Source organism: Thecamonas trahens (assembly GCF_000142905.1).
Source record: "Thecamonas trahens ATCC 50062 unplaced genomic scaffold supercont1.3, whole genome shotgun sequence".
Lineage (NCBI taxonomy): Eukaryota > Apusomonadida > Apusomonadidae > Thecamonas > Thecamonas trahens.
In genome coordinates this window covers 600981-625086 of record NW_013657677.1, presented here as the reverse complement: position 1 = coordinate 625086, position 24106 = coordinate 600981, and the positions used below count along the sequence as shown (strand labels likewise).

The 24106-nt window shown below is 63.7% G+C and overlaps 9 protein-coding genes across 9 annotated transcripts; 3 read left to right on the top strand and 6 right to left on the bottom strand.

Annotated features, from left to right (window-relative positions):
* Positions 1–3944: 3944 nt before the first annotated feature.
* On the top strand, positions 3945–6326 carry AMSG_00845 (uncharacterized protein). The gene is made up of 2 exons (XM_013907110.1): positions 3945–4033; positions 4494–6326. The coding sequence occupies exons 1-2, from the start codon at positions 3960–3962 to the stop codon at positions 6301–6303; spliced, it is 1884 nt and encodes a 627-aa protein (XP_013762564.1). The 5' UTR covers positions 3945–3959; the 3' UTR covers positions 6304–6326.
* A 684-nt stretch (positions 6327–7010) lies between these two features.
* AMSG_00844 (uncharacterized protein) lies at positions 7011–8235 on the top strand. Its single transcript, XM_013907109.1, has one exon. The coding sequence runs from the start codon at positions 7038–7040 to the stop codon at positions 8187–8189; it is 1152 nt and encodes a 383-aa protein (XP_013762563.1). The 5' UTR covers positions 7011–7037; the 3' UTR covers positions 8190–8235.
* Positions 8230–9210, bottom strand: AMSG_00843 (pantoate-beta-alanine ligase; the record flags this gene model as incomplete). The annotated part of the gene is made up of 1 exon (XM_013907108.1): positions 8230–9210. The coding sequence occupies one exon, from the start codon at positions 9208–9210 to the stop codon at positions 8230–8232; it is 981 nt and encodes a 326-aa protein (XP_013762562.1).
* Positions 9211–9377: 167 nt separating this feature from the next.
* AMSG_00842 (luminal-binding protein 5) lies at positions 9378–11985 on the bottom strand (the record flags this gene model as incomplete). The annotated part of the gene is made up of 2 exons (XM_013907107.1): positions 9378–11344; positions 11973–11985. The coding sequence occupies 2 exons, from the start codon at positions 11983–11985 to the stop codon at positions 9378–9380; spliced, it is 1980 nt and encodes a 659-aa protein (XP_013762561.1).
* Positions 11986–12816: 831 nt separating this feature from the next.
* On the top strand, positions 12817–15990 carry AMSG_00841 (uncharacterized protein). Its single transcript, XM_013907106.1, has one exon. It carries the CDS (start codon positions 12829–12831, stop codon positions 15949–15951), a length of 3123 nt encoding a protein of 1040 aa, XP_013762560.1. The 5' UTR covers positions 12817–12828; the 3' UTR covers positions 15952–15990.
* On the bottom strand, positions 15965–17092 carry AMSG_00840 (radial spoke protein ARM37; the record flags this gene model as incomplete). Its single annotated transcript, XM_013907105.1, has 1 exon — positions 15965–17092. One exon carries the CDS (start codon positions 17090–17092, stop codon positions 15965–15967), a length of 1128 nt encoding a protein of 375 aa, XP_013762559.1.
* A 428-nt stretch (positions 17093–17520) lies between these two features.
* AMSG_11625 (uncharacterized protein) lies at positions 17521–21550 on the bottom strand (the record flags this gene model as incomplete). The annotated part of the gene is made up of 2 exons (XM_013907150.1): positions 21403–21550; positions 17521–20997 (listed from the first exon to the last, which is right to left on the bottom strand). Exons 1-2 carry the CDS (start codon positions 21520–21522, stop codon positions 17521–17523), a joined length of 3597 nt encoding a protein of 1198 aa, XP_013762604.1. The 5' UTR covers positions 21523–21550.
* A 123-nt stretch (positions 21551–21673) lies between these two features.
* AMSG_11624 (uncharacterized protein) lies at positions 21674–23257 on the bottom strand (the record flags this gene model as incomplete). The annotated part of the gene is made up of 1 exon (XM_013907149.1): positions 21674–23257. One exon carries the CDS (start codon positions 23255–23257, stop codon positions 21674–21676), a length of 1584 nt encoding a protein of 527 aa, XP_013762603.1.
* A 240-nt stretch (positions 23258–23497) lies between these two features.
* On the bottom strand, positions 23498–23881 carry AMSG_11623 (uncharacterized protein; the record flags this gene model as incomplete). Its single annotated transcript, XM_013907148.1, has 1 exon — positions 23498–23881. One exon carries the CDS (start codon positions 23879–23881, stop codon positions 23498–23500), a length of 384 nt encoding a protein of 127 aa, XP_013762602.1.
* Between the last annotated feature and the right edge of the window lie 225 nt (positions 23882–24106).

Here is a 24106-nt window from a genome sequence, read left to right as displayed (position 1 = left end):
CACGACGGCGGGTTGAGGTCGAGCGCAGGATCTCGACACCGTCATCGTCTATCGGCCGGGCATCGCCGACGCCCGAGTCAGGAGAGACCCTCCCGCCCTCCATCAGCATCTCGTCCGAGCTGTCATCAGCACCGATTTGAGACTTCTTCTTCTTCCTCCTCCTCCTCCGTCTGCGAGGCGGGAGCGGGTCACGCGGCGAGAGGCTTGACCGCCCTGGGCGAGTTGCCGAGTCGGACTCTGGCTCCAGCACGGTACCGACATGCGGCTCCTGGGTAGAGACATCGGCGAGGTCCTCGTCCCCACTAGCATTTCTACTGTCGTCTGTACATGCTGATGTATGGCTCTTGTGGTCTTTCTTGTCATCTTCGTCGTCGCCGTCCCAGCCGTCATGTCGCCTCCTCCTCCTCCTCCTCCGACGGGACTCGCCATGGCCACCGTCATGGTCCGCGCTGGTGTGCTCCGAGTCAGAGAGAGGAACAAGAGAGTCATGGTTATTATGCTCGGTATGTGTATGGCGGCTATAGCTCTCGGGAGCACCAGAGGAAGGCTCAGCTTCAACTTCTTCCCCTCCCCGCTCTCCTCCTCGCCTCCGACGTCCCCTCCGTTTGCGCCGCACTACCTTTTGCTCAGACATGGAGAAATCAAATGAGAGAGACCTGACGACTTTCGGTTTCGGCTGCCGCCGGCCGAGCGGAGCTTGGCGGGGCCGGGGAGTGGGGGGTGGACTTGTGGGTATGAAAACAGATGTAGGCGAGGACGGCAAAGGGGGGGGGGGAGGGGGGAGGGGGGGGGGGCTTCATTGCCACTGGCTCACATGTAGTGGGCTATCGTGCTGGGATCATGAGACCAGCGGTTGCCGCCGCGAATCGGGGTGGCGTCGGCGACGTCATCGTCCGAGTCGATAGCGGGACGGAGGCGGGTCCAGGCCGGAGCGGGTGTGGTGGCAAAGGATGACGACGCAGTCGTGGTTCGCGGCCGTGTCGGCGGTGGGGAGGATGGACGAGGGGTGGGCGCGGGATCGGGCTGGCGCCAGGGCGTCGCGGTGTTAGCCCGGACGGCACGCGGAGTCATGATTGTTGGCGTGGCGAGGAGCTCGTCGAGATCGGGCGTTGGATACTCGACTGGATGCGAGTGCTCGAGATGCAGCAGGTGGTCGTTGTCGTCGAGGACAAAGACATTGGGCGCGTGGTGCATCGAAGCGTTTGTGGAGCCATGAAGAGCATCGATGGCGGCACGTTTGTGAGCCGACTTTGCCGGCGGCGCCGATCGCGGGCGCTTGCTCACGCGCTCGGCCTCGAGCTTGGCAAAGTACTTACACGCCTCGCATTGTGGATGCTCGGACCAAGTGATGGTGCGGAATATGTTGTGCTTGCGGCGAGAGGGGGTGCCGAGCGGGCGCGGCGACGCGAGATGGGGAGCCGGGTCTTAGCCGGCTTGCGGTGTGGGTCTTGAACCGGACCGAGGGCTTGCGACGAGTGTGGCGCGGGGCCGAGGGAGCGGATGACGAGGCTCTACGGCTGCGCGGCTTGACCTGGGTAATGACACCAGCGCGCGACTTGCCGACAACGCGAGCCTTGGTGATACTGACTGGTGAAGCCAAGGCGCCACGGACAACAGTGGCAGCGTCGAGCTCGGTTGATGAGGCGCCGAGGGAGCGGGCCATGGTGGCGAGCTCGGCGTAGCGGGACTCGATCGCATCTCGGCTGAGGCCTACGCCCGACGAGGCCAGCAGCGCGTCCTGAGTACTGGCGTCAAGCGACTCGAGCTGACCGCGGAGAGCAGTGAGGCCTGAGAGCTCGGCCATGGTTCGCATGCGGAGGAGACCGTCCATGTCGTGCAGACCTGCACCGGCGAGGGCGCCGGATCGACGGGCCTGGCGGCGAAGGAACTTTTCCGACAGCTGGTAGATGCGGCCGTCGAGAGTAGCGGCGCCCGAAACGATGTAAAAGGTGAGTGTAGCCGGACCGTAGTACTTGCGCTTGATGGAGAGCCGGACTGGTCGAAGGGCAGAGGGATGGGTGCCGGCCCGGCCGCCACGCTGGGTCGCCTGTCGCAGCTGCTCGGAGCCTTTCTTGTGTGAGCCCCACTCATAGTCGAGGAGCTGGCTCCAATCGAGCTCGAGATCTTGCGGGGCGACGTGCGGGCCAAAGGCGCGGTGACCGACGAGCGGGCCGATGTCCTTCCCGACCCAGATGGAGGTGGGGATGGTGGCGATGGCTCCGGTAGCCGAGTTGACAAGGGTCTGCGGGCGGACAAAGGCGCCGTGGAGGACAAACTTGTGGCCGGCCGGGATCTCAACGGTCACAAACCGCTCGTGGGCGGGCTGGTACTGGAGTTGAACGCCTTCGTTGTTGAGGTAGTCGAGGCTGAGGTCGAGTGCGCCTGTGGGTGGGAGGACGAAGGCGTTAACCTTTGTCTCGTGGGCGTAGCTCCGTGTGCTGTTGTCGATCGGGGATCAAGCCGCTTGCCAGACATGCCCACCTCGTCGGTCGCTGGCTCAACAGCATACGTCTCGGGCCGGGCAAGGTGGTGGAGGGCAAGGAGGAAGCCATCAAAGAAGAGCGGCGCGTCGACAGCCGACCACTCTGCGCAGGCGAGCTTGACCCGGAATGAGAGATGGCCATAAGATGCATGGCCGGCGAGTCCGACGCCGCGGCGTGGGCCCGAATCGGCGTCGGTAACTGCAGTAGTAGCCGGAGCCTTGGTGGCGTGGCGGACTACGCGAAAGTCGGAGGTGTTCTTCGCCCGCGAGCGGAGGACAATATGGAACGATGGCGAGTTGGGAAGTGGCGCGACCGAGACCGATGCGCGAGTAAACGAGGCGAGGCGAGTGAGGTTGTTTTGAAAGTGGGCTGCGAGCACAGCCTCGCAGAGCGGATCGAAGCTCAGGTTACCCCGCCACCGGTAGATGGCCCTTCCGGATCGCGAGCGGACCGACTTGGCAAAGACGCCAGAGCCCTCGGCGTTAACTGTGCCTGGTCTCAGCAGTCTTGGCGTTCTCCGTGGTGACTTGCCGCTCCGCTGTGTCACCAGCTCGTCTAGATGCAGGCCAATGGGTGGGACTCGTGGGTGGTCCTTGACACCAGCCGGAGTGTCGTCATCATCACCACTGTCGGGCAGCGGCGACGGCGGTGACGGGGGATGCGGTCGACAACAAGCTCATCCCCTTGCAAAAGAAGCTGCAGCGCATCGACTTGGCCGCCAGTTGCTGTGCGGATGACAATGTCGGTGTCCTACGCAGAGTTGATGGCGTGTGAGTGCGAGCGCAGCTGAGCCGTCCAACGGCCGTTCGGGCAGTCAGTCAACGGACAGGTTGCTGGGGCGGGTAAGGAGAATGCGCAAGTACATACAGCGGGGAGGTTAAGCTTGGCCTTGACGGTACGGGTAAAGTCGCTCCAAGAACCAGACGGCGGTTGGGGTACAAGCACGCTCGCGATGTGATCGGCTTGCCATGCTGCAGCTACCGTCACCCGCATGGGTGAGGCGGAGAGAGACGGGTGTGGCCCCTGCCCGAGACCACGAATGGCACCGTATGCCAGAGGGCCATCATGCATCACATACGGCACGGCACCTACGGTAGCGATGAATCGTGATGGCGAAGTTGGCGGTCAGAGGGACAGAGTGGCGAGTGCCAATGGTGCTGATAGCGGTGGTGATGGTACGCTCGCCTGCACGCACGGCCACCTACAAACGCAGTGGGAGCGTGGGAGGCAGATCGCAGTGGCGTGGGACATCATCATGGAGAGCTTTTCAATACAAACATAGTGGCTCGGCCGAATGCAACTTGTGGAGTGACATCAAATGATGTGTGTCCTCAGCACGTTGTCGGGCATGGCTTCCGTGCCCGTCCCCGTCGCACGCCATTCGCAACCAAAGAAGGCGAGGCGACGCCGTCGAGCACGAGGACAAGGACAAGTACGGGTACGACGGTGGTAGACTCGACGCCAAGGCGCAAGCGCATGGAGAGTCAGGAAACGACGTCAGCAGGCGCGGAGCAGCCGTCTGTGCTGGTCCGGGCCACCGCACAGCTTGCGTACGTGTGGGGGGGAGTGGGGGGGGGGGGGGAGGGAGGGGAGGGGAGAACGCACGTGCGAGGGGGGGAGAGAGGGGAGGGGAGAGGAGGGAGGGGAGGCCTGTGTGGGCTGGGCTAGGCTAGGCTGGTCGGACACGGGCTGGTTGGGCTGGTTGGGCTGGGCAGAGACGGGCTGGTTGGGCTGGGCAGAGACGGGCTGGTTGGGCTGGTTGGGCTGGGCGGACACGGGCTGGTTGGGCTGGTTGGGCTGGTTGGGCACGACAGAGTGATCAGACACAACGGTTTGGGGGCGGTCGGGCACAACAGACTGATCAGACACAACGGGTTGGGGGCGGTCGGACACGCGAGCTGGTGGGAGACACACTGATCGACACGAATCTGATCGACGCTCGCGGGCCGACACACGCGGGCCGGCACAGACACGCACACCACTAACCCTCTTCTCCCACACCTTGCACAGATTCCGCGATAACATGGTGATGGACCACGCCGGTCGCCGGTTCTGGCTCATCGCTTCGTCCGCCGCCCTCTTCATCCTCTGCATCTCGATGCTCATCGGCGGCCTCGGCCCGGACGTGTTCGAGACAACCGGCGACTACGCGTTCGACTGCCCGCTCGACCGCTGGAACCGCACGTGCTCGCCGTCGACATGCGCCGGCTGCATTCCGGTCTTCACCTCGAATGACACCTTTACCCGCTTCCTCGACGGCCTCTCGGAGCTCAACCAGTTGTTCTCGCTTGAGCTTGGGTTCGAGTCCAAGGACCTTGTTGCCCGCGAGTACTCGGCTTACGACCTCGATGTACAGCTGTTGAAGCAAGTTGCCGGCAACGTCTACCAGCCCATGCGCGGCAACCTCGAGCACGGGCTCAACCTGGTATGCGATGGTGGCCAGCCCGTGTGCGACTCGCTCCTCGTCATTCTCGAGCCGTTTATTGACTCGTCGTCGTACGAGGTCGTCATCTCCATGCCCGACGCCCTGGTCGACACCGAGTGGATTGCCAACATCCACTTTCTCTTCACCACCGTCAACGCCACCTTTACTGTTCTCTCCATCACCGCCCGCGTTGTCTACGCCATCGTCACCATCGCCCTCCTCGTCTGCCTCATCCTCGTCAAGGGCGGCTTCAAGTCGCTCCCGGCCTGGGTCTCAGGCTTCTACATCTCGCGCTACTCGCCGGTCCTCACCCGCCTCGACCCGGGCGCCGACCTCTCCGGCTCGACCGTTTACTACTGGCAGTACGAGCAGCGGGCCGCGCTCGTCCTCCTCCTCTCGCTTGTCATCTACTCCAACCCGTTCATGCCCTTTGACCTCATCGTCCACAACTGGTTCACTTCGGCGCTCTCGGCCTTTACTGTCGTCCAGTTTGAGGCCGTTGTCCTCGGCTTTGTCCTCATCACCTTTGGCCGCTTCCACACCATGGCCGTCTTTGCCGCCCACGGCCCGCAAGCCGCCGCCCTCCGCGCCCACGGATGGTGGTTCTACCTCCCCAAGGCCGTCATCGTCACCCTCCTCGCCTTTCTCATGTGGCTCACCGTCGTCCTCGTCAACGCCGAGCTTGCAAACGACCCGGTCCGCGCATGGAACGGCAACCACGCGTACGCTGCCTTTGTCTTTGTTGTCGAGCTCCTCTGGGTCGTCACCCTCGTCTACACCCTCGTCGTCGTTGTCCTCGCAGGCATCAAGATCCGGGTCACCATGCCGTTCTACCGCCGCTACTCGGTCCTCTCCGCTGTCACCGCCATCTACCTCTTCTGCATCTCGTTTGCTGCACTCACAGGCAACCTCCGCCCCACCACCTCGTTTGCCTTTCTCTTCTTCTTCGCCCTCCGCGCCATGTTTGTCTTCACCGTCGCCGTCGGCTCGTGGCCGCTCGACGAAAATCGAGCCGTCGCCCTCTCTTTTGCCGGCGCCCAGGGCTCGTACACTCCCGCGGCCTCGTCGCTCCTTGCCTCCTCAAACGCGCCGCTCCGCACCTACAACGGCTCGCAGTCGGGTCTCCCCATCGCTGTTCCGGTCGCTACTCCCGTGTCCGCCCAGCCCGTCGCCGCAACCGTCACCTACGACGACGACGGATACGCCGAGCTTCCGCCTGACGAGCTCTCCGGCTCGGTCGACGACGATGACGGCCTGCTCAACGTCCCTCTCCAGCCAACCTCATCCGCAGCTAACGCTGCGCACGACTCTTCTGCACACAACGATACTGGCTCGTTCCCATCCGCCGCCTTTTCCGCCGCCGCTATGAGCGAGTCCCGCAACGTCGACAGCTGATTGAAAGAAATAGTGGTTCCACACCTAGCTTTTGGCTCTCTCGCGATCTACGCCACTCTGCGGACGGTGCAGGTCGTGCCACCTATGGCCACATCGCTCGAGTGCTGCGTGTGTGATGTCATCCTCCTCGTTAATCAGCCACGAGCAAAGTTCAGCTCAAAGATCACGACATTTTCCACACATGCCCTCCCAGACTGTCGACTTACGATGGACACCGCCCCCCCCTCTCTCTCCCCAACACCCCACGAACATCAATGTGCACAAGGCCATAAGAACAGAGCGACAAGGCCATGTATCAGCCACCTGCACCAGCCACACCGCTACACGACCTACAAAACATCCGGGTCATCTCCCCATCGGAAAAAAAACGCTCCCAACCAAACGGCGGCGCACGGCTCCCGCCGCTCTCTCTCCCTCTCTCTGCTCTCTACCACGCTCTCTCACCTCGCACCGCACTCCACACACTGAAAAGTATCATGTCGACTGACGAAGAAGCACCGCTTCTACCACCAGCTGGACATTCGCTCTCGGGAAGGCCGACCAAGGCGGCATTGGGTGCAGGCAGAGCGAGAGGCAACGGAATCGATGACAGGCGGTATGGCGATGGCGGAGATGGCGATGGCGGAGATGGCAAAGGCGGAGATGGCGATGGCGGAGAGGTTGGCGGTGGCGGTGGCAAGGTGGGCAAGGTTCGATTGTTCTCGCTCGATGTTTTCCGAGGCTTTACCATTGTGATGATGATGATGATCGACAACCAGGGCTCGCCGCAGCATGTCTGGTGGCCGTTTCACGAGACGGTGTGGAACGGGCTAGGCACCGCAGACTTTATCTTTCCCTTCTTTCTCTTCATCATGGGATCGGCGGTGGCCATGGCGCTCAAGCGGGCGGCATGGAGCGCGAGTCCTGTTGGCGTCTGCAGGGATCGGGCAGTGTGGATCAAGGTTGCGCGGCGGAGTGTGGCGCTGTTTGGCCTCGGCCTCCTCGCCAACTTGCAGGGAACCAACTTTGAGTTTGGCAAGCTCCGCATCATGGGCGTTCTCCAGCGGCTGGGCCTTTGCTACGGTCTTGTTGCGGTCCTCTACCTCACGCTCCCACCGCTTGGCCAGCGCATTGCGGTTGTCCTCGGCGCCGGTCTCTACCTTGTCATCATGTACGCCGTCGACGTGCCGGACGGATGCGGTGATGGCAAGCTGACGCCGTATTGCAACGGCGGGGCGTACATCGACCGCTCGGTCTTTGGCCGCTCTAACATGATGTGGCCAAACGACCCCGAGGGCCTCACCTCGACGCTGACGGCGACGGTCACCACCTTTGCTGGCCTCGAGCTGGGGCGCATCCTTGTCAACGCGCCGCGAGCGCCGGCCCACATGCTCCCACGCGATGCACAGTCGTTTGTCCACATGCAAGCCAAGATGGTGGCTGTCGCCTGGGCAGCGCTCTCGCTCATGGCCGTCGTCATCTCGCTTGCCCTCCTCCCGGTCATGCAGTTCTCCAAAAAGCGGTACACTGTCAACTTTGCGCTCATGACCGCCGGCTGCGGCGGGCTCCTCCTTGCGGGCCTCTACGCCGCCATGGACATGCCGGGCTTCCAGCGCGCACCACTTGTCGTCGCCGCGCGCAAGCTGGGCCAGCCGCTGGTGTGGATCGGATGCAACCCGCTTGCCGTCTTTCTCGGCATGCTCGAGCTCGAGCTGGTGCTGATGGACAACGTCAAGGTCTCGCTCAACGGCGAGCGCGTCTCGCTCTGGCACTGGTTGTATGTCAAGGCCTTTGCGTCCTGGATGTCACCGTCGTTGGCGTCGTCGGCCATGGCAGGTGCCGTCCTCGCGCTCTGGTGGCTGGTGGCGTGGATCATGTATCGCAGGCAGTGGTTCCTCAAGCTGTAGCACTGCTCGCCAAGCCGTCTTGCCTCACGCTCAGCGAGCCTCAGCCCGTACTTTGCTCTGCGCTAAAGTGCATGTTGTCAATCAGCCGCGTTCGCGACTCACCCCAGTACACCGCCACCGAGACAAGCGCTCTCTCCACCGGCGTGTTGCAGTCTAGATCCTGCAGCGTTTCCGGATCCGAGGCTGCGACGTAGTCGAGCTCACCACCGGCCGCAGTGATGCGTGCAGCGACGTCTTCGCGGATCGCCGACGGCGTGAGCTTGTCGGGTGCGGCAGCGTGCGCTGCGCGCGTATGCTCGAGCGCTTGGTAAATGGCAGCGGCAGACGCTCGCTCGTCGTCGGTCAGGTACGCGTTGCGCGACGAGAGGGCGAGGCCGGACGGCTCACGCACAGTCGGCACAACCACCACCTCCAGTGGGAGGAGCAGATCGCGACTCATCTTGCGGAGGACTGCGCACTGCTGGGCGTCCTTCTGACCGAGAAACATGGCGTCCGGGCTCACGGCGTTGATCAGCTTGGTAACAACAGTGCAGACACCGTCGAAAAAGTGCGGCCGTGACGCAGCTTCCAGCCCATCAGACACACCCTCCGTCCGCACCAGCGTCCCACCGCGAGTCGCCAGGCTTGGCAGTCGGCCGGACTCTTGCACTGAGCCGAGGTGTGGGTACATGTCATCGACCGTCGGCGCCCACACCACGTCCACAGGCACGCCGTTCCTCTCGAGCGCCTCTAGATCACCGTCGAGCGTCCGCGGATATGCGCTAAAGTCTTCGGTCTCTGAGAACTGAGTCGGATTGACAAAGATCGAGACAACCACCGAGTTGCAGGCCTCGCCGGCAGCAGTAACGAGCGAGAGGTGGCCGTCGTGCAGCGCGCCCATGGTGGGGACAAAGCCCAGCGGACGGTCGAGCTCGTTGACCACTTTGCGCAAGTCATCAACGCGCTGAACAACCTGCGGAGAAGCAGGTGGCCGAGTTGTCGAGTACCAGCTGGCTGCGGCAGTGGCCGGGATGCACGCCATGGCCGCGGGGCAAACGCGTTGGCGACGGACGTGTGGAAGGCGACGGTCGCAAAGTTCTTCAATCGAAGCATTTGTTCGGCGAGGCGTGTGGTGGCGTGGCATGACAGGTGAGCGCAGAGCGGCAGCGGCTGTGACAGTGCAGAGTTCATTTCTTCACCAGACCTCAACTAGAGCTCGTCGTGGTCGTCAAAGTCCTCGTCAAAGTCGTCACCGCCAGCGCCCGGGGCACCGCCCTCGTACAGCTTGGAGATGATGGGGTTGGCGACGGCCTCGAGAGCCTCGCGCTGCTCGTCGTAGTCCTCCTTGTCAGCCTCGGGGTTGTCGTCGAGCCACTCGACGGCGACGTTGACGGCGTCGCGGATCTCCTCGATCTCGCTCTCATCGAGCTTGTCGGCGAGCTTCTCGGGGTCGTCGATCTGCGAGCGGAGCGAGTAGGCGTACGACTCGAGCGAGTTGCGGGCCTGGATGCGCTCGGTGGCGGCGCGGTCCTCCTCGGCAAACTGCTCAGCCTCCTCGAGCATACGCTGGATCTCCTCCTCGGAGAGGCGGCCGGTCTCCGAGGTGATGGTGATCTCCTCCGAGTTGCCAGAGCCCTTGTCCTCGGCGGTAACGCGGAGGATGCCGTTGACGTCGACCTCAAACTGGACCTCGATCTGCGGCACGCCGCGCGGCGCGGGCGCAATGCCCGACAGCACAAACGAGCCGAGCAGGTGGTTGTCCTTGGTCATGCCACGCTCGCCCTCGTACACCTGGATGTCAACCTGCTCCTGGTTGTCCTGGTACGTCGAGAAGACGCGGGACTTCTTGGTCGGGACCACGGTGTTGCGGTCGATGATGTTGGTCATGACGCCGCCGACGGTCTCGATGCCGAGCGAGAGCGGAGTCATGTCAAGGAGGACCACGTCGCCGGTACCCTCCTCGTCCGAGAGCACACCGCCCTGGACGGCGGCGCCGTAGGCCACAGCCTCGTCGGGGTTGATCCCGCGGTTCGGCTCCTTGCCGTTGAACACCTTCTTGATCATCTCCTGCACCTTGGGGATCCGAGTCGAACCGCCCACAAGCACAATCTCGTCGACCTCAGACTTGGCAAGGCCAGAGTCCTTGAGGACCTTCTTGACCGGGCCGAGCGTCTTCTTGAACAGGTCCATGTTGAGCTCCTCAAACTTGGCCCGAGTCAGGGTCTCCGACAGGTCCTGCCCGTCCTCGAGAGCCTCGATCTCGATCTTGGTCTGGTGGACTGTCGAGAGCGCACGCTTGGCCTTCTCGACCTCGCGGCGGAGCTTGGCGAGCGCCTTCTTGTGGTTGCCGGCCTTGAGGTCAATGCCGGTCTTCTTCTTGAAGATCTTGATGAGGTGCGCCATGACCCGCTGGTCAAAGTCCTCACCGCCGAGGTGAGTGTCGCCGTTCGTCGCCATCACCTCAAACACGCCGTTGTCGATGGTGAGCATCGAGACGTCAAAGGTGCCGCCACCAAGGTCAAAGACCAGGATGTTCTTCTCGGCGCCGGTCTTGTCGAGACCGTAGGCAATCGCCGCAGCCGTCGGCTCGTTGATGATCCGCATGACGTTGAGACCCGAAATGGTGCCGGCGTCCTTGGTCGCCTGCCGCTGCGCGTCGTTAAAGTACGCCGGGACAGTGACCACTGCGTTGTTGACCTCGTGCCCGAGGTACGCCTCGGCAACCTGCTTCATCTTGGTCAGGACCATGGCCGAGATCTCCTCGGCCGTGAACCGCTTCACATCGCCCTTGACCGAGACCTCGATCTTCGGCCGGCCGCCGTCGTTGACAATCTTGAACGGCAGGAGCTTGCGGTCGCGCTGGACGTCCTTGTCGTCAAACGACCGCCCGATCAGACGCTTGGCGTCGTAGATCGTGTTCTCCGGGTTGAGCGCAGCCTGGTTCTTGGCCGCCTCGCCGATGAGCCGCTCGCCAGACTCGGAGAACGCCACCCACGACGGCGTGATCCGGTTGCCCAGCTCGTTGGTCAGAATCTCCACACGTCCGTTCTTGAACACTCCCACGCACGAGTACGTCGTGCCGAGATCGATGCCAATGACTGTGCCCACAGGCTCGTCAGCCGAGACCACCGTCGCCGCCAGAACGGCCACCGCCACAAGCCCCACGAAAAGGGCCACTGTCTTGTCCACCACCACCACCACCACCACCACCAACACCGCCAACACCCATCAGATCCAGAAACGACCATCACATCGTATGGTTGTTTGCCTTGTCTTGTGAGTCGCAATGTCATTCACCATTTGTTGCATGTCTGCAGCTGAGCTGAGCCGGGCTGGGCTCGCCTTGCCCCCTCCCCCCTCCCCCCCCCCCCCCCCCCCGAATGCTGACCTCACCACAGCGACCACATTTGCTGTTCACCGGTCGCACAATGGGAGGACGACCACGACCAGTTGCTGCAAAGACGGCTAGAGAGAGCATGGTTGGATGGAGAGCGGGGAAATTGTACAGGGGGCTAGGATGGTAGTACACAAAGCAACGACATGACTCATGTGCTTGAGCACGTAAGGACAAGGCCGGGAGTGCACGCTGTGTGTCTCGCTGGTGGGGGCAGGGATCAACGGCAAAAACCTTCACGAAGGCAGAAGAAAGCGAGCTGGTCACCACATGAGCACCTCTATCAGCTTGACTATGGCAAATAACGAAACATGTACCACATAGCAGGCAAGGTAATCTATGTAGCTACCACATCACCAAAGATGACCTTACTGTAACAATCACAGTGTCAGCTAGCCATGGTTACGTACCGTTGGACTTCATGTTTGAAATGAGTCGTGTGTGCGTCAATGAAAAATGATTGAATGTCGGCAACGAAAGACAGAGAACAGAGACAGAGAGAGAGAGAGAGAGAGAGAGAGAGAGAGACCAGTCAATCAGTTGAACTGTTCGAATACTCACTCGAGTAATTAATCGATGTCCTTAGATTCGATGGGATTAATCGGTGTCAAGCTCCTCACTTGTGTGGCGAAAGGCTTGCTTTGTCGATGTGATACACACGTGCGGATATGTGTGCTTGTGTTTGTCTGTCGATGTAGTGGTGATGTATGTGTGCTACGTAACGGATCTTCTCGTCCGGGAGGAATCGTCCGGGTTTTGATGTCGCAGGCGACCTCTGACGTCGGACCTGGACTGACCTCATTATCGATGCTGTTGATGCAAGCCATGTGCGAGCCGGCAGGCATCATGAATGATGACATCACCCACCGTGCTTACCTGCTCAACCGCAGTGACTACCATCACACCCGGCCACCTAACCTCGGCTCGGAGCGATGAGCTTGTCCATCACCCCATGCAACCCCCCTCTCACCCCTCCCCCCCCCCCCCCCCCCCCCCCACACACACGCCCAGGCATTCCACCTTCACTCGGCTGAGCTATGGTCATGCAGCCAACAAGCAAGCATGATCAACGTACTTGATGGGTGGCCCGCGATTAGATGCGGCCGACTTGGTCGTCGCCCTCTCCACTGGCGCCGAGCCAGCTGTCGGTCTTTCACCTCGTGCCCGTCCGCCACCGCCACCGCCACCGCCACGCCCACCTCCGCCTTGCACCACCTCACCTCCCTCCCCCCCCCCCCCCCCTCCCCCCCCACTACCCTACCAACCATGTTCCGGTACCAACCCCGGTTCTCCCTCCACCAAGAAGTGGCCCAGGCCCTCCTCACGACATCACCACATACTCTGGCCACACCTCTGTCTGTGGTGGGCGTGTTCGAGACAGGCGAGGAGACAGCCGATGGCTTGGGCATTGCCCATCGTCACACTCATGGAGCTTCTCCTCGTGGTGATGAGCTCGATCATGGTGCTGCCACCCAAGAACGGCTTATAGAGTCAACGTCATCGTCACACGCTCCGCCATCGCCGTCACCGAGCCACACGGCTGCGGCTTCCGTCTCGGGCGCCTCGGGTGCTTCGTCCGACTCGGCCTTTGTATCGGCGGTCTCTGGTGGCGGCGGTGGCGGCGGCGGTGGTGGTGGAGAGGGGCAAGGAGGCGATGGCGATGGTCTTGGCGGCGGAGCTGGCCCTGCTGGGCGTGCATCTCTCCCGCCGCTGCCGACCATGTTTGTGGTCGGCCAGACCGGCGACGGCGTGCTCCTGGTGGCGACAGATGGGATGGACGCCCGATTTGTGGCTGCTGTCTCGGAGCAAGGCCGGTGCTCGATGGACGAGGCCGAGGCTGCGCGGCGAACGTTCATCCACTCGTACGAGGTGGCGACCGGCAAGTGCGAGGTACTCTACACCCACAACGGACTGACGACGGTTGTGGGTGCGTCCATCAACAACGATCGGACGCTACTTGGATTCTCGACCCTCACTCGCCGCGACACTGGCGTGGCGACGGTGGGCGAGAACGGGCTCGAGAGCAGCATTACCGAGAACGAGTACGAGTCGTGGCTGGTCGAGATCCACCCGCAGTCCAACTGCTACTCGCTCAACGTCATCTCGCGCGAGTTTCAGCGCGTCCAGTTCTGCCCGGTCGACAAAGTCTCGTCACGTACGCGGACCTCATTCTTTGTCTTTATTCTCGACAACGTCTTTATCCACCTCTACCAGATTGCCATGAAGAAGCGCGACCGCGCGCCGGGTTTCAAAATCTTCGCCCAGCCCATGCTCCAGACCCAGCTGTTCAAGCACTTTCTCTGGTATCAATGGGACGTGGAGTCGGGCCACCTTTACGTCATTGTGACACGTCCCAAGGCACCGGACGCCGGTCACGTACTCCGCGGCTACGCGTTCAACGAGCGGCGGCCCGACTGCTTCGCCGAGTTTCCCCTCCCGCTCCTTGCCACCCGCGCGCTCGATCCTCCAGCCGCACATGCGTACCTCCCGCTCGCGCTTCTCCCGCACCTGCCCATTGCCGATCCGCTCATCTCGCTCGTCACTCTCCCGTCCGGCGACAAGGTCCTCGTCCAGCAGCAGTATGTCCGGAGAACGGTCTCCTCGCTCCCGCACATCCAGGTATCGGTGACGCTCCTCGCCTACGCCGAGCTGTACAACTTTACCATTCCCATGCACAACGTTGCCCAGCCGTCGCTCGGCGACTCGCTCGACGTCCGCGGTCTCACCACAAGCTCGGCTGTCAACTGGGCCTCGGTAGCGCCGGTCGCCGACGTCCTCGTCATCTTCATTCCCGACTACTACCTTCACATCATCGACTGCGGGACGGCGCATGCCACCATGCGCTCGCTTGTCCTCGCCGATCCAAGCCTTGTGCCGGGCCTACCCGCCCGCGCCCTCTCCGCCGCCCACCCGGACCTCCTCGCTCTCAACTTTGCTATGCTCGCCGCGCTCCCGGCCGACTCGCCGTCAACCTCGCTCGACCTGCTCTCGGGCCTCGCCTTTACCATCCACATCGACCCAGCCGGCCTTGCTGCTCTCTTTGCCCGCCCGGCTGTCGAGTCGCACGTCCACGCCCTCCACCTCATCCTTGTCCACATGGAGGACGCACGGCTGGCGGCATCGCTCCTCTCTGCCATGTGCGCGTCGTCGCCAGGCCTCGTCGCGCCGGCGCTCTTCAAAGAGTTTATCATCGGCTCGGCATACGCCGCTCTCCGCGCCTGCGGCATGTCGCCGCACCTGCTTGCCACCATGCCGCTCTCGTGCACGCCGCTGCTGGCACACGACGAGCGTGACTTGTACGCCTCACGCAGCCTCTCGCGACCACTCACTAGCTACAACTATGCGCGGCTTGCGGCCGGAACCGGCTCGTTTGCCCGCTCCGGCGCCCCGGTCGCCCCCATCCCGCGCCGCTTTGCGCTCTCGGACGTTGTGCTGTACGACGACGACGGTGACGGCTCTGCCCGCGCCCGCGCAGGCTCGCCGGCCGGCTCACCGTCTGGCTCGCCAACCGCTCCGTCGCCATCAGGCGTCAAGCGCCTCTTCCTCAAGCTGTTCAACATGGAGGACAAGGCCGAGGCCAAGCGGGCCAAGCGGACGTCGTCATTCCCGGCGCTCGCCAAAAAGGCCATCCGGTCACGTCCGCACAACACAGCGCTTCCCGCAGGCCGGTTCCCGCTGGACTGGTCGTCGGGCCGGCACCTCGCCGTCCTCGTCGACCACTTGCAAGAGTCGGCGGCCAAAACGCTCCGGTCGTCGTGCGCTCGCTGGGCCGCCGAGTACCAGACCGCGCTGGTCACCGCGTGCGCAACCCTCTTTGCCGCTGTCAACGACGCCGTCGCGAGCGCCTCGCTGCCCAAATCCGCCCACTTTGCGCTCCTCGAGACCCTCTACTGCGCCATCGAAGAGCTTCAAGCACCGTTTCCGCTCGGCTTTCATGCCATCTTTGCCTTGCTTGGCTTTGACACGCTCACCCGCGCCGCCTTTCTCGCTTACCTCGACCGCGGCGTCTTTCGCGCTACGCCGTCGTTTGTTCTCGAGGCCGCCGCCCGGCTCTCGGACTCGCCGGCCGACACGGCGCTCAAGTACCGGCTCGCCACCGCGCTCGACAATCCCACATACATTGACCAGGTCATGGGTGCAGATCCAGTGTTTCTTCTCGACCGCTACGCCTCGCTCTGCACGCTGCCGACCGTCAACGCCAACGCCACGTCGACGGTCTACACCGAGATCTCGGCAGACGACTCTGAGTCGGCCGCCCCCTTTGTCCCGCTCGCCCTCTACCTACGCCAGCTCGCCGACCTCGCGGCGTCGTGCCCGGAGCTCGCGACCGAAGTCGAGTTTGTGACCGCGTACCTCGTTGCCGAGCAGCATGCGCTCTTTCTTGTGTGATACATGCCGGCTGTCAAGGCGTAAACTGGATGACCTGCAGCGCAATGGCGGCAGACCGGGCGAGGAGCGGGTCGTCGTCGACGGCCGCCAGCTCCTCAAGCCGGTCGACAAGTGGGAGAAAGGCGCGCCGGCCGAGCGGGTGCTCGGCAATGGTGGTGACGGCCTTGAGCGCCGAGACCCGGAGCTCGCGGAGGTGCTCGCGCTGCGGGACCGGAGGGCTGCCATCGCCGCGCGCAAGCGAGGCCGCCACGGCCTCGTCGACTGCAGTATCGGCCTCCAGCTCTGCGACAATAATGTCGGAGAGAATCGAGGGCGCACCGGCCTCGAGCGCCGCAACCTTGCCGCCGTTGTACACCGTCACCGCCATGAGTGCGCGTGCCGCCGCAGGCTGGACCGCCAGCTCGTCATCGCAGAGAGCGACCACCAGCGGCGGCACCGCTGCCGAGTCAACCGCAATGATCTTGCCTTCAAACGGGGTGGCCAGTGCAAGGATGAGCAGCGCCGCCGCGTTGCGGACGCCGCCCGACTCGTGCCCGAGCAGCGCGACCGCGACGTCCATGGCGCCGACCCGCAGCGCATCCGCAGCGTCCTGCCGCACACACCCAGCCAGCGCTTCCAGGGCCAGGATTTGCAGCATCTCTTCCTCGACGGCGGCCTTGTCCACCAGCAGCGGAACGAGGCCGGCGGTGAGGACCGAATGGGCGCCGTCGGGATCGTCGGCCTGAGCCGCCAGCGCGCCGAGCGCGGCCGCCCGGACTGAGCGCTTGTCATCGTCTGCCAGCTGGGCGAGCTTGGGCAGTACGTCTGACGCAGCCAGAGCAGCTTTTCCTGGCGCGAGTCTGGCCAGAGCCTCACAGACAGCAGCAGCTGTGGAGCGGACGAGCTCGTCCGAGGCATCGAGACAAGCACTCAAGCCCGAGACAGTATCAGCATGAAGCGCAGCGGCAGCATTGTCGGGATTGACAACCAGAGTACGGAGCGAGATGAGGGCACGTTGCCGAACAATCAAATCAGGAGACGCCAAGGCGAGGCGGAGCTTGGGCATGGTCCGATCACCGTAGGCCAGCGTCAGGGCCGTTGGGTCGGCTGGGTTGGGGTTGGCCTTGGCGGCAAATGCAGACAGCACCGTTGTGTTGGTCATGAGGGACGGCATAGCCCCATAGTCGGGCTTGCTCATATGTGTTTGTGTGTGTGTGTGTGTGTGTGGTGGGGGTGTGGGGGTGTGGGGTGGGGTGGGGTGTGTGCGTGTGGGGCGCTGTGCGGCCTGTGACGGTCTGCCTGCCATTGGTTGTCGTTGGTGGCCATTGGTTGTCGTTGGTGGCCATTGGTTGTCGTTGGTGGCCATTGGTTGTCGTTGGTGGCCATTGGTTGTCGTTGGTGGCCATTGGTTGTCGTTGGTGGCCATTGGTTGTCGTTGGTGGCCATTGGTTGTCGTTGGTGGCCATTGGTTGTCGTTGGTGGCCATTGGTTGTCGTTGGTGGCCATTGGTTGTCGTTGGTGGCCATTGGTTGTCGTTGGTGGCCATTGGTTGTCGTTGGTGGCCATTGGTTGTCGTTGGTGGCCATTGGTTTACGGTCGAAGGGGTGAGACGGCAACACGGTCAAAGAGACCGCCAACGGCGTGGTCAACGTAGTCAAGCGCTGATGACCGTGTGTGGGGAGGTGGGCGGATCGACGCCGGGTCGACAAAGTCGCCTATCGGCTGTGGGAGCTGGAGCGAGGCCTGCAGCCGCTTGCGCGCCACCTGGTACGAGGCAAAGAGATCGTACGTGTCGCCCTTGATTGGGCCCTGGTCGACCGGCTTCTCCTGCCGGACCACAAACTCGTACTCGAGGACGTGGCCCGAGAGCAGGACACAGACAAGCGAGACTCGGACGCACGGGAGCTCGAGCCGCAGGTGGTGGAGCGTCTCCACTGTCGACAGGTTGGCGTAGTTGGACGCTTGCTCGGTCCGCTGCACCGCGCCGGGCTTGGTCCGCCGCGAGTACACAGCGTGCCGCCGAAGATCGTCGTCCCCGCCCGACGGTGACTCATCGTACTCGTACTCGTACTCGTACTCGTATCGCATGTGCGGCCCATCGCGCGGCTCACGAGACTTGCGTGCCTCATCCGTCTCGCGTGGCGACGTCGGCAGCAGCCGGGCGCGGCCCTCGTCGCCTGCAGCGGGGTCGACGACCGCCGCCACCGCGATTGGAAAGCACCGTGCCGCAAGCATGCCGTCCTCAAAGTCGACCGGCATCCGCGGCGGGCTGGCTGCCGACACCGCTGCCACACGCGGGGTCGTTGGCTGCGACGCGGTAGGGCCCGTGCCCGCCGACGGCGGCGAGAACAGGGTCGAGTTGGGCAGCGCGCACGCCCGCCAGGTCTGCAGCGGGTCCGAGTGCGGCGTCGAGGTGAGGACCTCCACGTCTGGCGAGATTGAAGAGCCAAGCACTAGCAGCCGTGGGAACGGAAGCGAGAGCGAGACCTTGACGCATGCAGGGGCGTCAGCGAGCTGCGAGAAAAGCGCGACCGGGAGTGGGACGTGCGTCAGCTGGGACGCGCGCCGGAGCGAAGCCGCAGAGGCTACAGGGAACAGCTGTGGGCCGAGGACCCGCCACCGTGCCGCCACCGCGCCGCCCTTGCCGGATCGGAGATGAACGAGCGCAAAGACGTACGAGCCGCTCCGCGCCACAAAGCCAACCAGCCACACATCCGAGCCGAGGAACCGGAGGTGCGCCGCGGCGTGGACTCCGCGCAGCTCGTCGGGCGGGCTGAGCGTTCCGAGGAGCATTGCCGACGCCGGCCGCTGCAGGACCACCCGTCCATCGGCGAGGCCCATGGCGAGGACCGCCCGCGGCGTGACGTGTGACTGTGCCATGGGCGCAATGCCCCACGCTAGCGAGACGACGCCCGAGACCGGCGGCCGCTTGCTAGTGCACCCGAGTGCAGACACGGTGCCGCCGCTGACAATGGCGGGCGTGCCGTCGGCGTACAGCACTGCAGCCTCGCACGGCACCGTCTCCAGAACAGGCACCCATGCAAAGGCGACTACCGGAACCGACTCCTTGGTCTGCGGCTCGGTCCACGGCGCCGCTCCGCTGCTACTCGCCGCCGGCGACTGCAGCCGCGCCGCAGGCGTAGGCGCCTCGCCTGCTCCACTCCGTGCGGCGCCACGCGGCGCAAATCGCGGCATGAGTACCTGCGCCGACGACGCGAGGCACGGCGCTACCGTCGAGGTTGAGATCTGCGCCATCGATGCCACCTCGCAGCTGCCCCCGCTTCGGGCCTGATCGAGCGCCCGCAGCAGCGAGAGCCCCGAGTAGACAAGGATGGTAGCCTCGAACGTCGCCACCGCGACATGGTGCGATGCATTGGTCGCCATCGTAGCCACTGTCTGACCCTCGGGAAGTGGGACGAGGAAAGCACGGCCGGCCGCGAGCGCCTCGGCGACCGCCATGGTCCCGGGCTCTAGCTCCGACTGGCGGACCACAACCATGCGGTCGGCGGCGGCCGAGGTCGGCGCACCTGGCGGCGCAAACGTGAGCACGTACAGCGGCGTCTGGGCGCCGAACCGACCGGGGCTGATGGCGACGACGTCCCGCGGGGCGCCGAGCCCGGTTCTGCCGCCGTCCGGACCGACGGCGCTGGCGCGCGAGCCGCGGGCATCGAGCGCACACCGCCACGACCACTGGACGTGGTCGACAAGCCGGTTTGGCGCAAGCCGGCCGAGCAAGTCGACCACATCAGCGCCGACCGCGTTGCCGGCGAGGTTGGCGCTCCGCAGCGAATGATTGATCCGGATGCCCTCCTGCAGCTGCTTGGCACCATCGAGCCCAATCGCGTTGTCCGAGAGATCGAGCGCGAGGAGGGTGGCGTTACGGGTGAGAGCATCGGAGAGTGCGGCGGCGCCGAGGTTCTCAATGGCGTTGCCACGGAGCGAGATGTACTGCAAGTTGTAGTCTGAGGTTGCGAGGAGCGCCGAGAGCGCCACAACGCCGTTGTCGGTGACGAGGTTGTCAGAGAGGTCGAGGTAGTTGAGAACGGGCGAGATGCCCGAGAGCAGCCGGATGAGCCTCTCGTCATCGATGTGTGAGCCGGCGAGGACCAGGGCAGAGATACGCCGGGTGATGAGCGTCGAGGTGAGGTATTCGCCGAGCCGGTCAATGTCCGACGGTGTGAGGACGGTGCCGGTCAGCGCGATGGCGGTGTAGTTGTTGGCCGTCATGTACGGGTTCTGCAGAAACTTGCGAATGTCGTCGAGCGAGGCGAGGACGCCGCCGCCGTCGTGCGCCACCTCCCATCCGCTCTCATGCGACCGGCCGAGCGGCGCGAAGCTCGGTCCGTCAAAGAGCTGGAACCGCGAGTGCGGGCCGCCCGGCGGGAACCAGAGCTCCTTGTATGCCTGAAACTGCGAGAGCGTGGCAAGCTCGCTGAACTTGCTCGCCTCGTAGTTGAAGCACTTGGTCTCGTCGCAAAAGGCAAAGGCGCCACCGCTCGAGGTCTTGACGACGCCGGCGCAAGGTACCGCCGCGCCGGCCTCGGCCTTGGTCGCGATGGGGAACGGGTCGAGAATGAGAATGGGACCAAGGAGAAGGACCTCCTCGAACGTGTTGCCGGTCGACGTCACGTCAAGCGTAAAGGTGAGTGCCGGCGATGCGTTCTGGACCACAAACTTGCGCCACCAGTCCGACTGCGCCTGCAGCTCGCGGACCGGCGCCGAGAGCACCATGCCGCTTCCGTCGGGCGTCCGTCGGGTCACGCTGTACGCCACTGATGCCTTTTGGCCTGACGCGTTGTTGACCCGCAGAATGTAGTTGCCGTCCGGCAGCTCGATCGACCGCGATGCTGTCAGGCCTCCGGGCGCCGGCTTGGTGGACGCACCGCCGGCCAGCGCCAGGTCGACCGCCGAGCACAGCTGGATAATCTCGACCGCGATCCCGTCCGACGACACCAGCTGGAGCGAAAAGAACGTCGACGGCGCGTTAACCGAGAACTTGTGCCACCATTCTTCCCCAGGCGAGATTGTCTCTTCCTCGCCGCGCGAGCACGTCACGTCTGTTGCAGACTGTGGTCCACCCGGCAAAGCCATCGCCGTGTCACCCGCCGCAGCCATCCCCACGCCATTCCCATGCCACCCCCGCACCAGCCCCATGCCACCCCCCACGATCCATCGTCCGCCGTCGGCAGCCACAGCCAGCCAGCCATCAGCAGTTCGAACACCGCCGCCCACACCGCCACACAGCCCCACCCAGGCCGCCGCCCACACGCCACACACAACAAGCCACCATCCCAAGCCCAGACATTGCCCCCACACTCCCGTAAGTCTCCACATACCCCCTTCCCCTCTTCCCTCCCCCCCCCCCCCCCTGCCACCCTCCTTCCCCGACGCCTGCAGTGCGTGTCGCCTTGTGACAACAATGGAAGACGGCAACTTGGAGGCGAGAGGTCGGACCGGGACCTGGCGACGTACCTGGCGCACAAACGAGTACTCAAAGCGGCCGACAAAGTTGGAAAAGTTGGCTACATGTAGCACATAGTCACCGGCTGGGAGGTGGCCAGACTCGGCAAAGCCTGTGGCAATGCTGGCCATAGGAAGAGTCTCCTCGGACTGTGAGCAGCGACACGTGTGGCGACAGCTCTGCCTTTGCTCGAACCGGCGCCAGGTCACCCACACACACGCGACGCCTCACTCGATGCAGAAGGTCTTTTTTGTTTCATAACACGCCCAATAACGCCTGATGTCATCTATTCAGAGCATCAAGCCATGCGGTACAATTCTCGCTGGTCTGCGCATCAAAGTGCAGGACCAAGGGAGCAGGTGGCGCGGTGAGCGAGCCTGTTGATGGGGTGCTGGCGAGCGAGATGGCTGAGATGGCTCCAGGCAGCGTTGCGGGACCGTCGATGTGGAGCGCAAATACAGAAAGATCGGGCTCGGCCCGCTTGATTCGGAGTATCGATGACCGCGGAAACGAGTGCGCGAGCTCGTACTCGCCGTCGGATGTCGAGTAGAGCTTAAAGTCTGCGTCGTTGATGGCTGCAAAGTACAGTGTCTTGCGTACCGCAGAATACGGCTGCGACACCGGAGCGCGCGACATCAAGACAAGACCACGCGAGAGATTGTTCTCGACGCCGCCGTTGAGAATTCTGTGCACCACGCCGAGGTGCGGGCCGACCGTCGGGCTAATGACTGCCAAGATGTCCGACGGCTCCAGCGCCCGCCCGTGAAGTAGCATCACGGCCGTCGCCTCGGACGATCGGATCGCTCGAGAGAGCGCGGACTTGTTGTGCGAGTCGAGCTCATGGACGTTGACTGCCCGCCGTGCATCCGGGTGCGTGAGCAGCCAAGCAATGGTGCTGGCCTTTTCAAACGACGCCGCAATGTGGAGAAGCGGAAGAAGGCCGCGCGAGCCCGAGGCATCCGCACCGGCACGCAAGAGAAATGCCGCAATGTCGACGTGCCCACGGAGGCATGCGAGATACAGCGCCGTCATTCGCGGCTGACCCGACGCTGCGTCCACCTCGGTTCCACGCGCCACCAGGTATCGGACTACATGGGCCCGCCCTGACGACGCCGCCGACTGCAGCGCCGTAAACTTGGAAACCGACTCATCGATAACCTCCTTGACACCGATCTCCTCCACAAAGTATCGCACTGCCGCCAAGTGTCCGCGCTGCGCTGCAGCCACCAAGCACTGCGTGCCTGGAAACGCCGAGCCGACCTGTGCCGAGCCCTCGTCTACCAGCACCCGCAGCATGTCAACATCGCCACGCCGCGCCGCCACAAACAGCGGCGTGTACGCCAGGACCGGGAACTCGACGTCAAATGAGAGTCCGGTCGAGATGAGAAACCGGATGATGTGGACGTGTCCGGTCGCCACGATGCTCGGCAGCGTCGATGGCGGCGGCATGCTCGACGGCGACTGGTTGACAATGTACTTGAGTACATCAAGGTGGCCCTGCAGTGCGGCAATGTGTGCCGGCGTCTGGCCCTGCTCGTCTGGCTCGTTGACCCACACCATGACATGATCCAGAAGAACACGCACCGTCTCGAGCGAGCCGGCATGGCACGCGGTGTGGAACGGCCGTCGCCCGGCCGCGTCCTTGGCTGTCACGTCGGCCCCGAGCTCGTCAATCAGCTGCTGCGCGAGCTCGACGTGCCCGCAAAGGCACGCCCAGTGCAGCGGCGTTCGTTGGGCACTGTCGCGCAAGTTGGCCGAGATTCCGCCCACAAGTACAAGGTACCGCACCACCTCGGTGTGGCCCTCGCGGCATGCCGCGTGCAGAGGATTGCCTTGCAGCGCAAACGACTCGAGCCCATGGAGCATCGCATGCTTGAACACGTCCAGCGCCCCGCGTGCTCCACCAGAAAGTGACTACGGACAACGCCCCCGCCGCGCACGCCATGTACAGCGCCGTAGCGCCAGACTCGGGTTCGGTAGCGTGCACATTGGCTCCGGCTTTGTTGACCAGCCACGCCACCGCCGCCCTCCGGTTCTTCTCGGCCGCGATCATGAGCGGCGTCCGTCCCAGGTCGTCAGTCACCTCCACTTGCGCCGACGACTCCTCTACGAGGTACTGTATGAGATACACATGTCCACCAGCCGCAGCCTCGTGAAGCTGGCTCGCCCGTGCCGCCCGATCCGGTCATCGATCTGCAGCGACCGCGTGGCGGACAGCGAGTTGATGCACCGCACAACTTCAATCTGGCCCATGACGCATGCCAGCGCCAGCGCCGTCCGCGAGTTTTCTTCCACCGTATCCACACGTGCGCCTGTAGACTCCACCAGCCACCGCACCACCTCCGGCCGCCCGTGGATGGCCGCCACGTGTAGCGGGGTGATGCCCTTCTCCGACCTTGCTTCCACCGCCGCCGCCCCGGCCTCGACCAGCCACTTGACAATAGCAAGCGATCGGCTCTCTGCACCACACGCCACATGCAACGCTGTCATGCCTTTGTTGCTTCGCGTCGTCACGTTGGATCCTGCGTGCAGGACGAGCCACTTGACCAGAGAGAGCTTGCTCCCTCCGGCCGCCAGATGCAGGGCCGTGTGACCATCTTCGTCCACCACATCCACCAGTCGACCGCGGTCCACGCTCTCGCCTGACGACCACACACGGTTGTCATGCGCCACTAGCAACTTGGCAACCGCCGTGTTTCCATGTAGTGCCGCAAT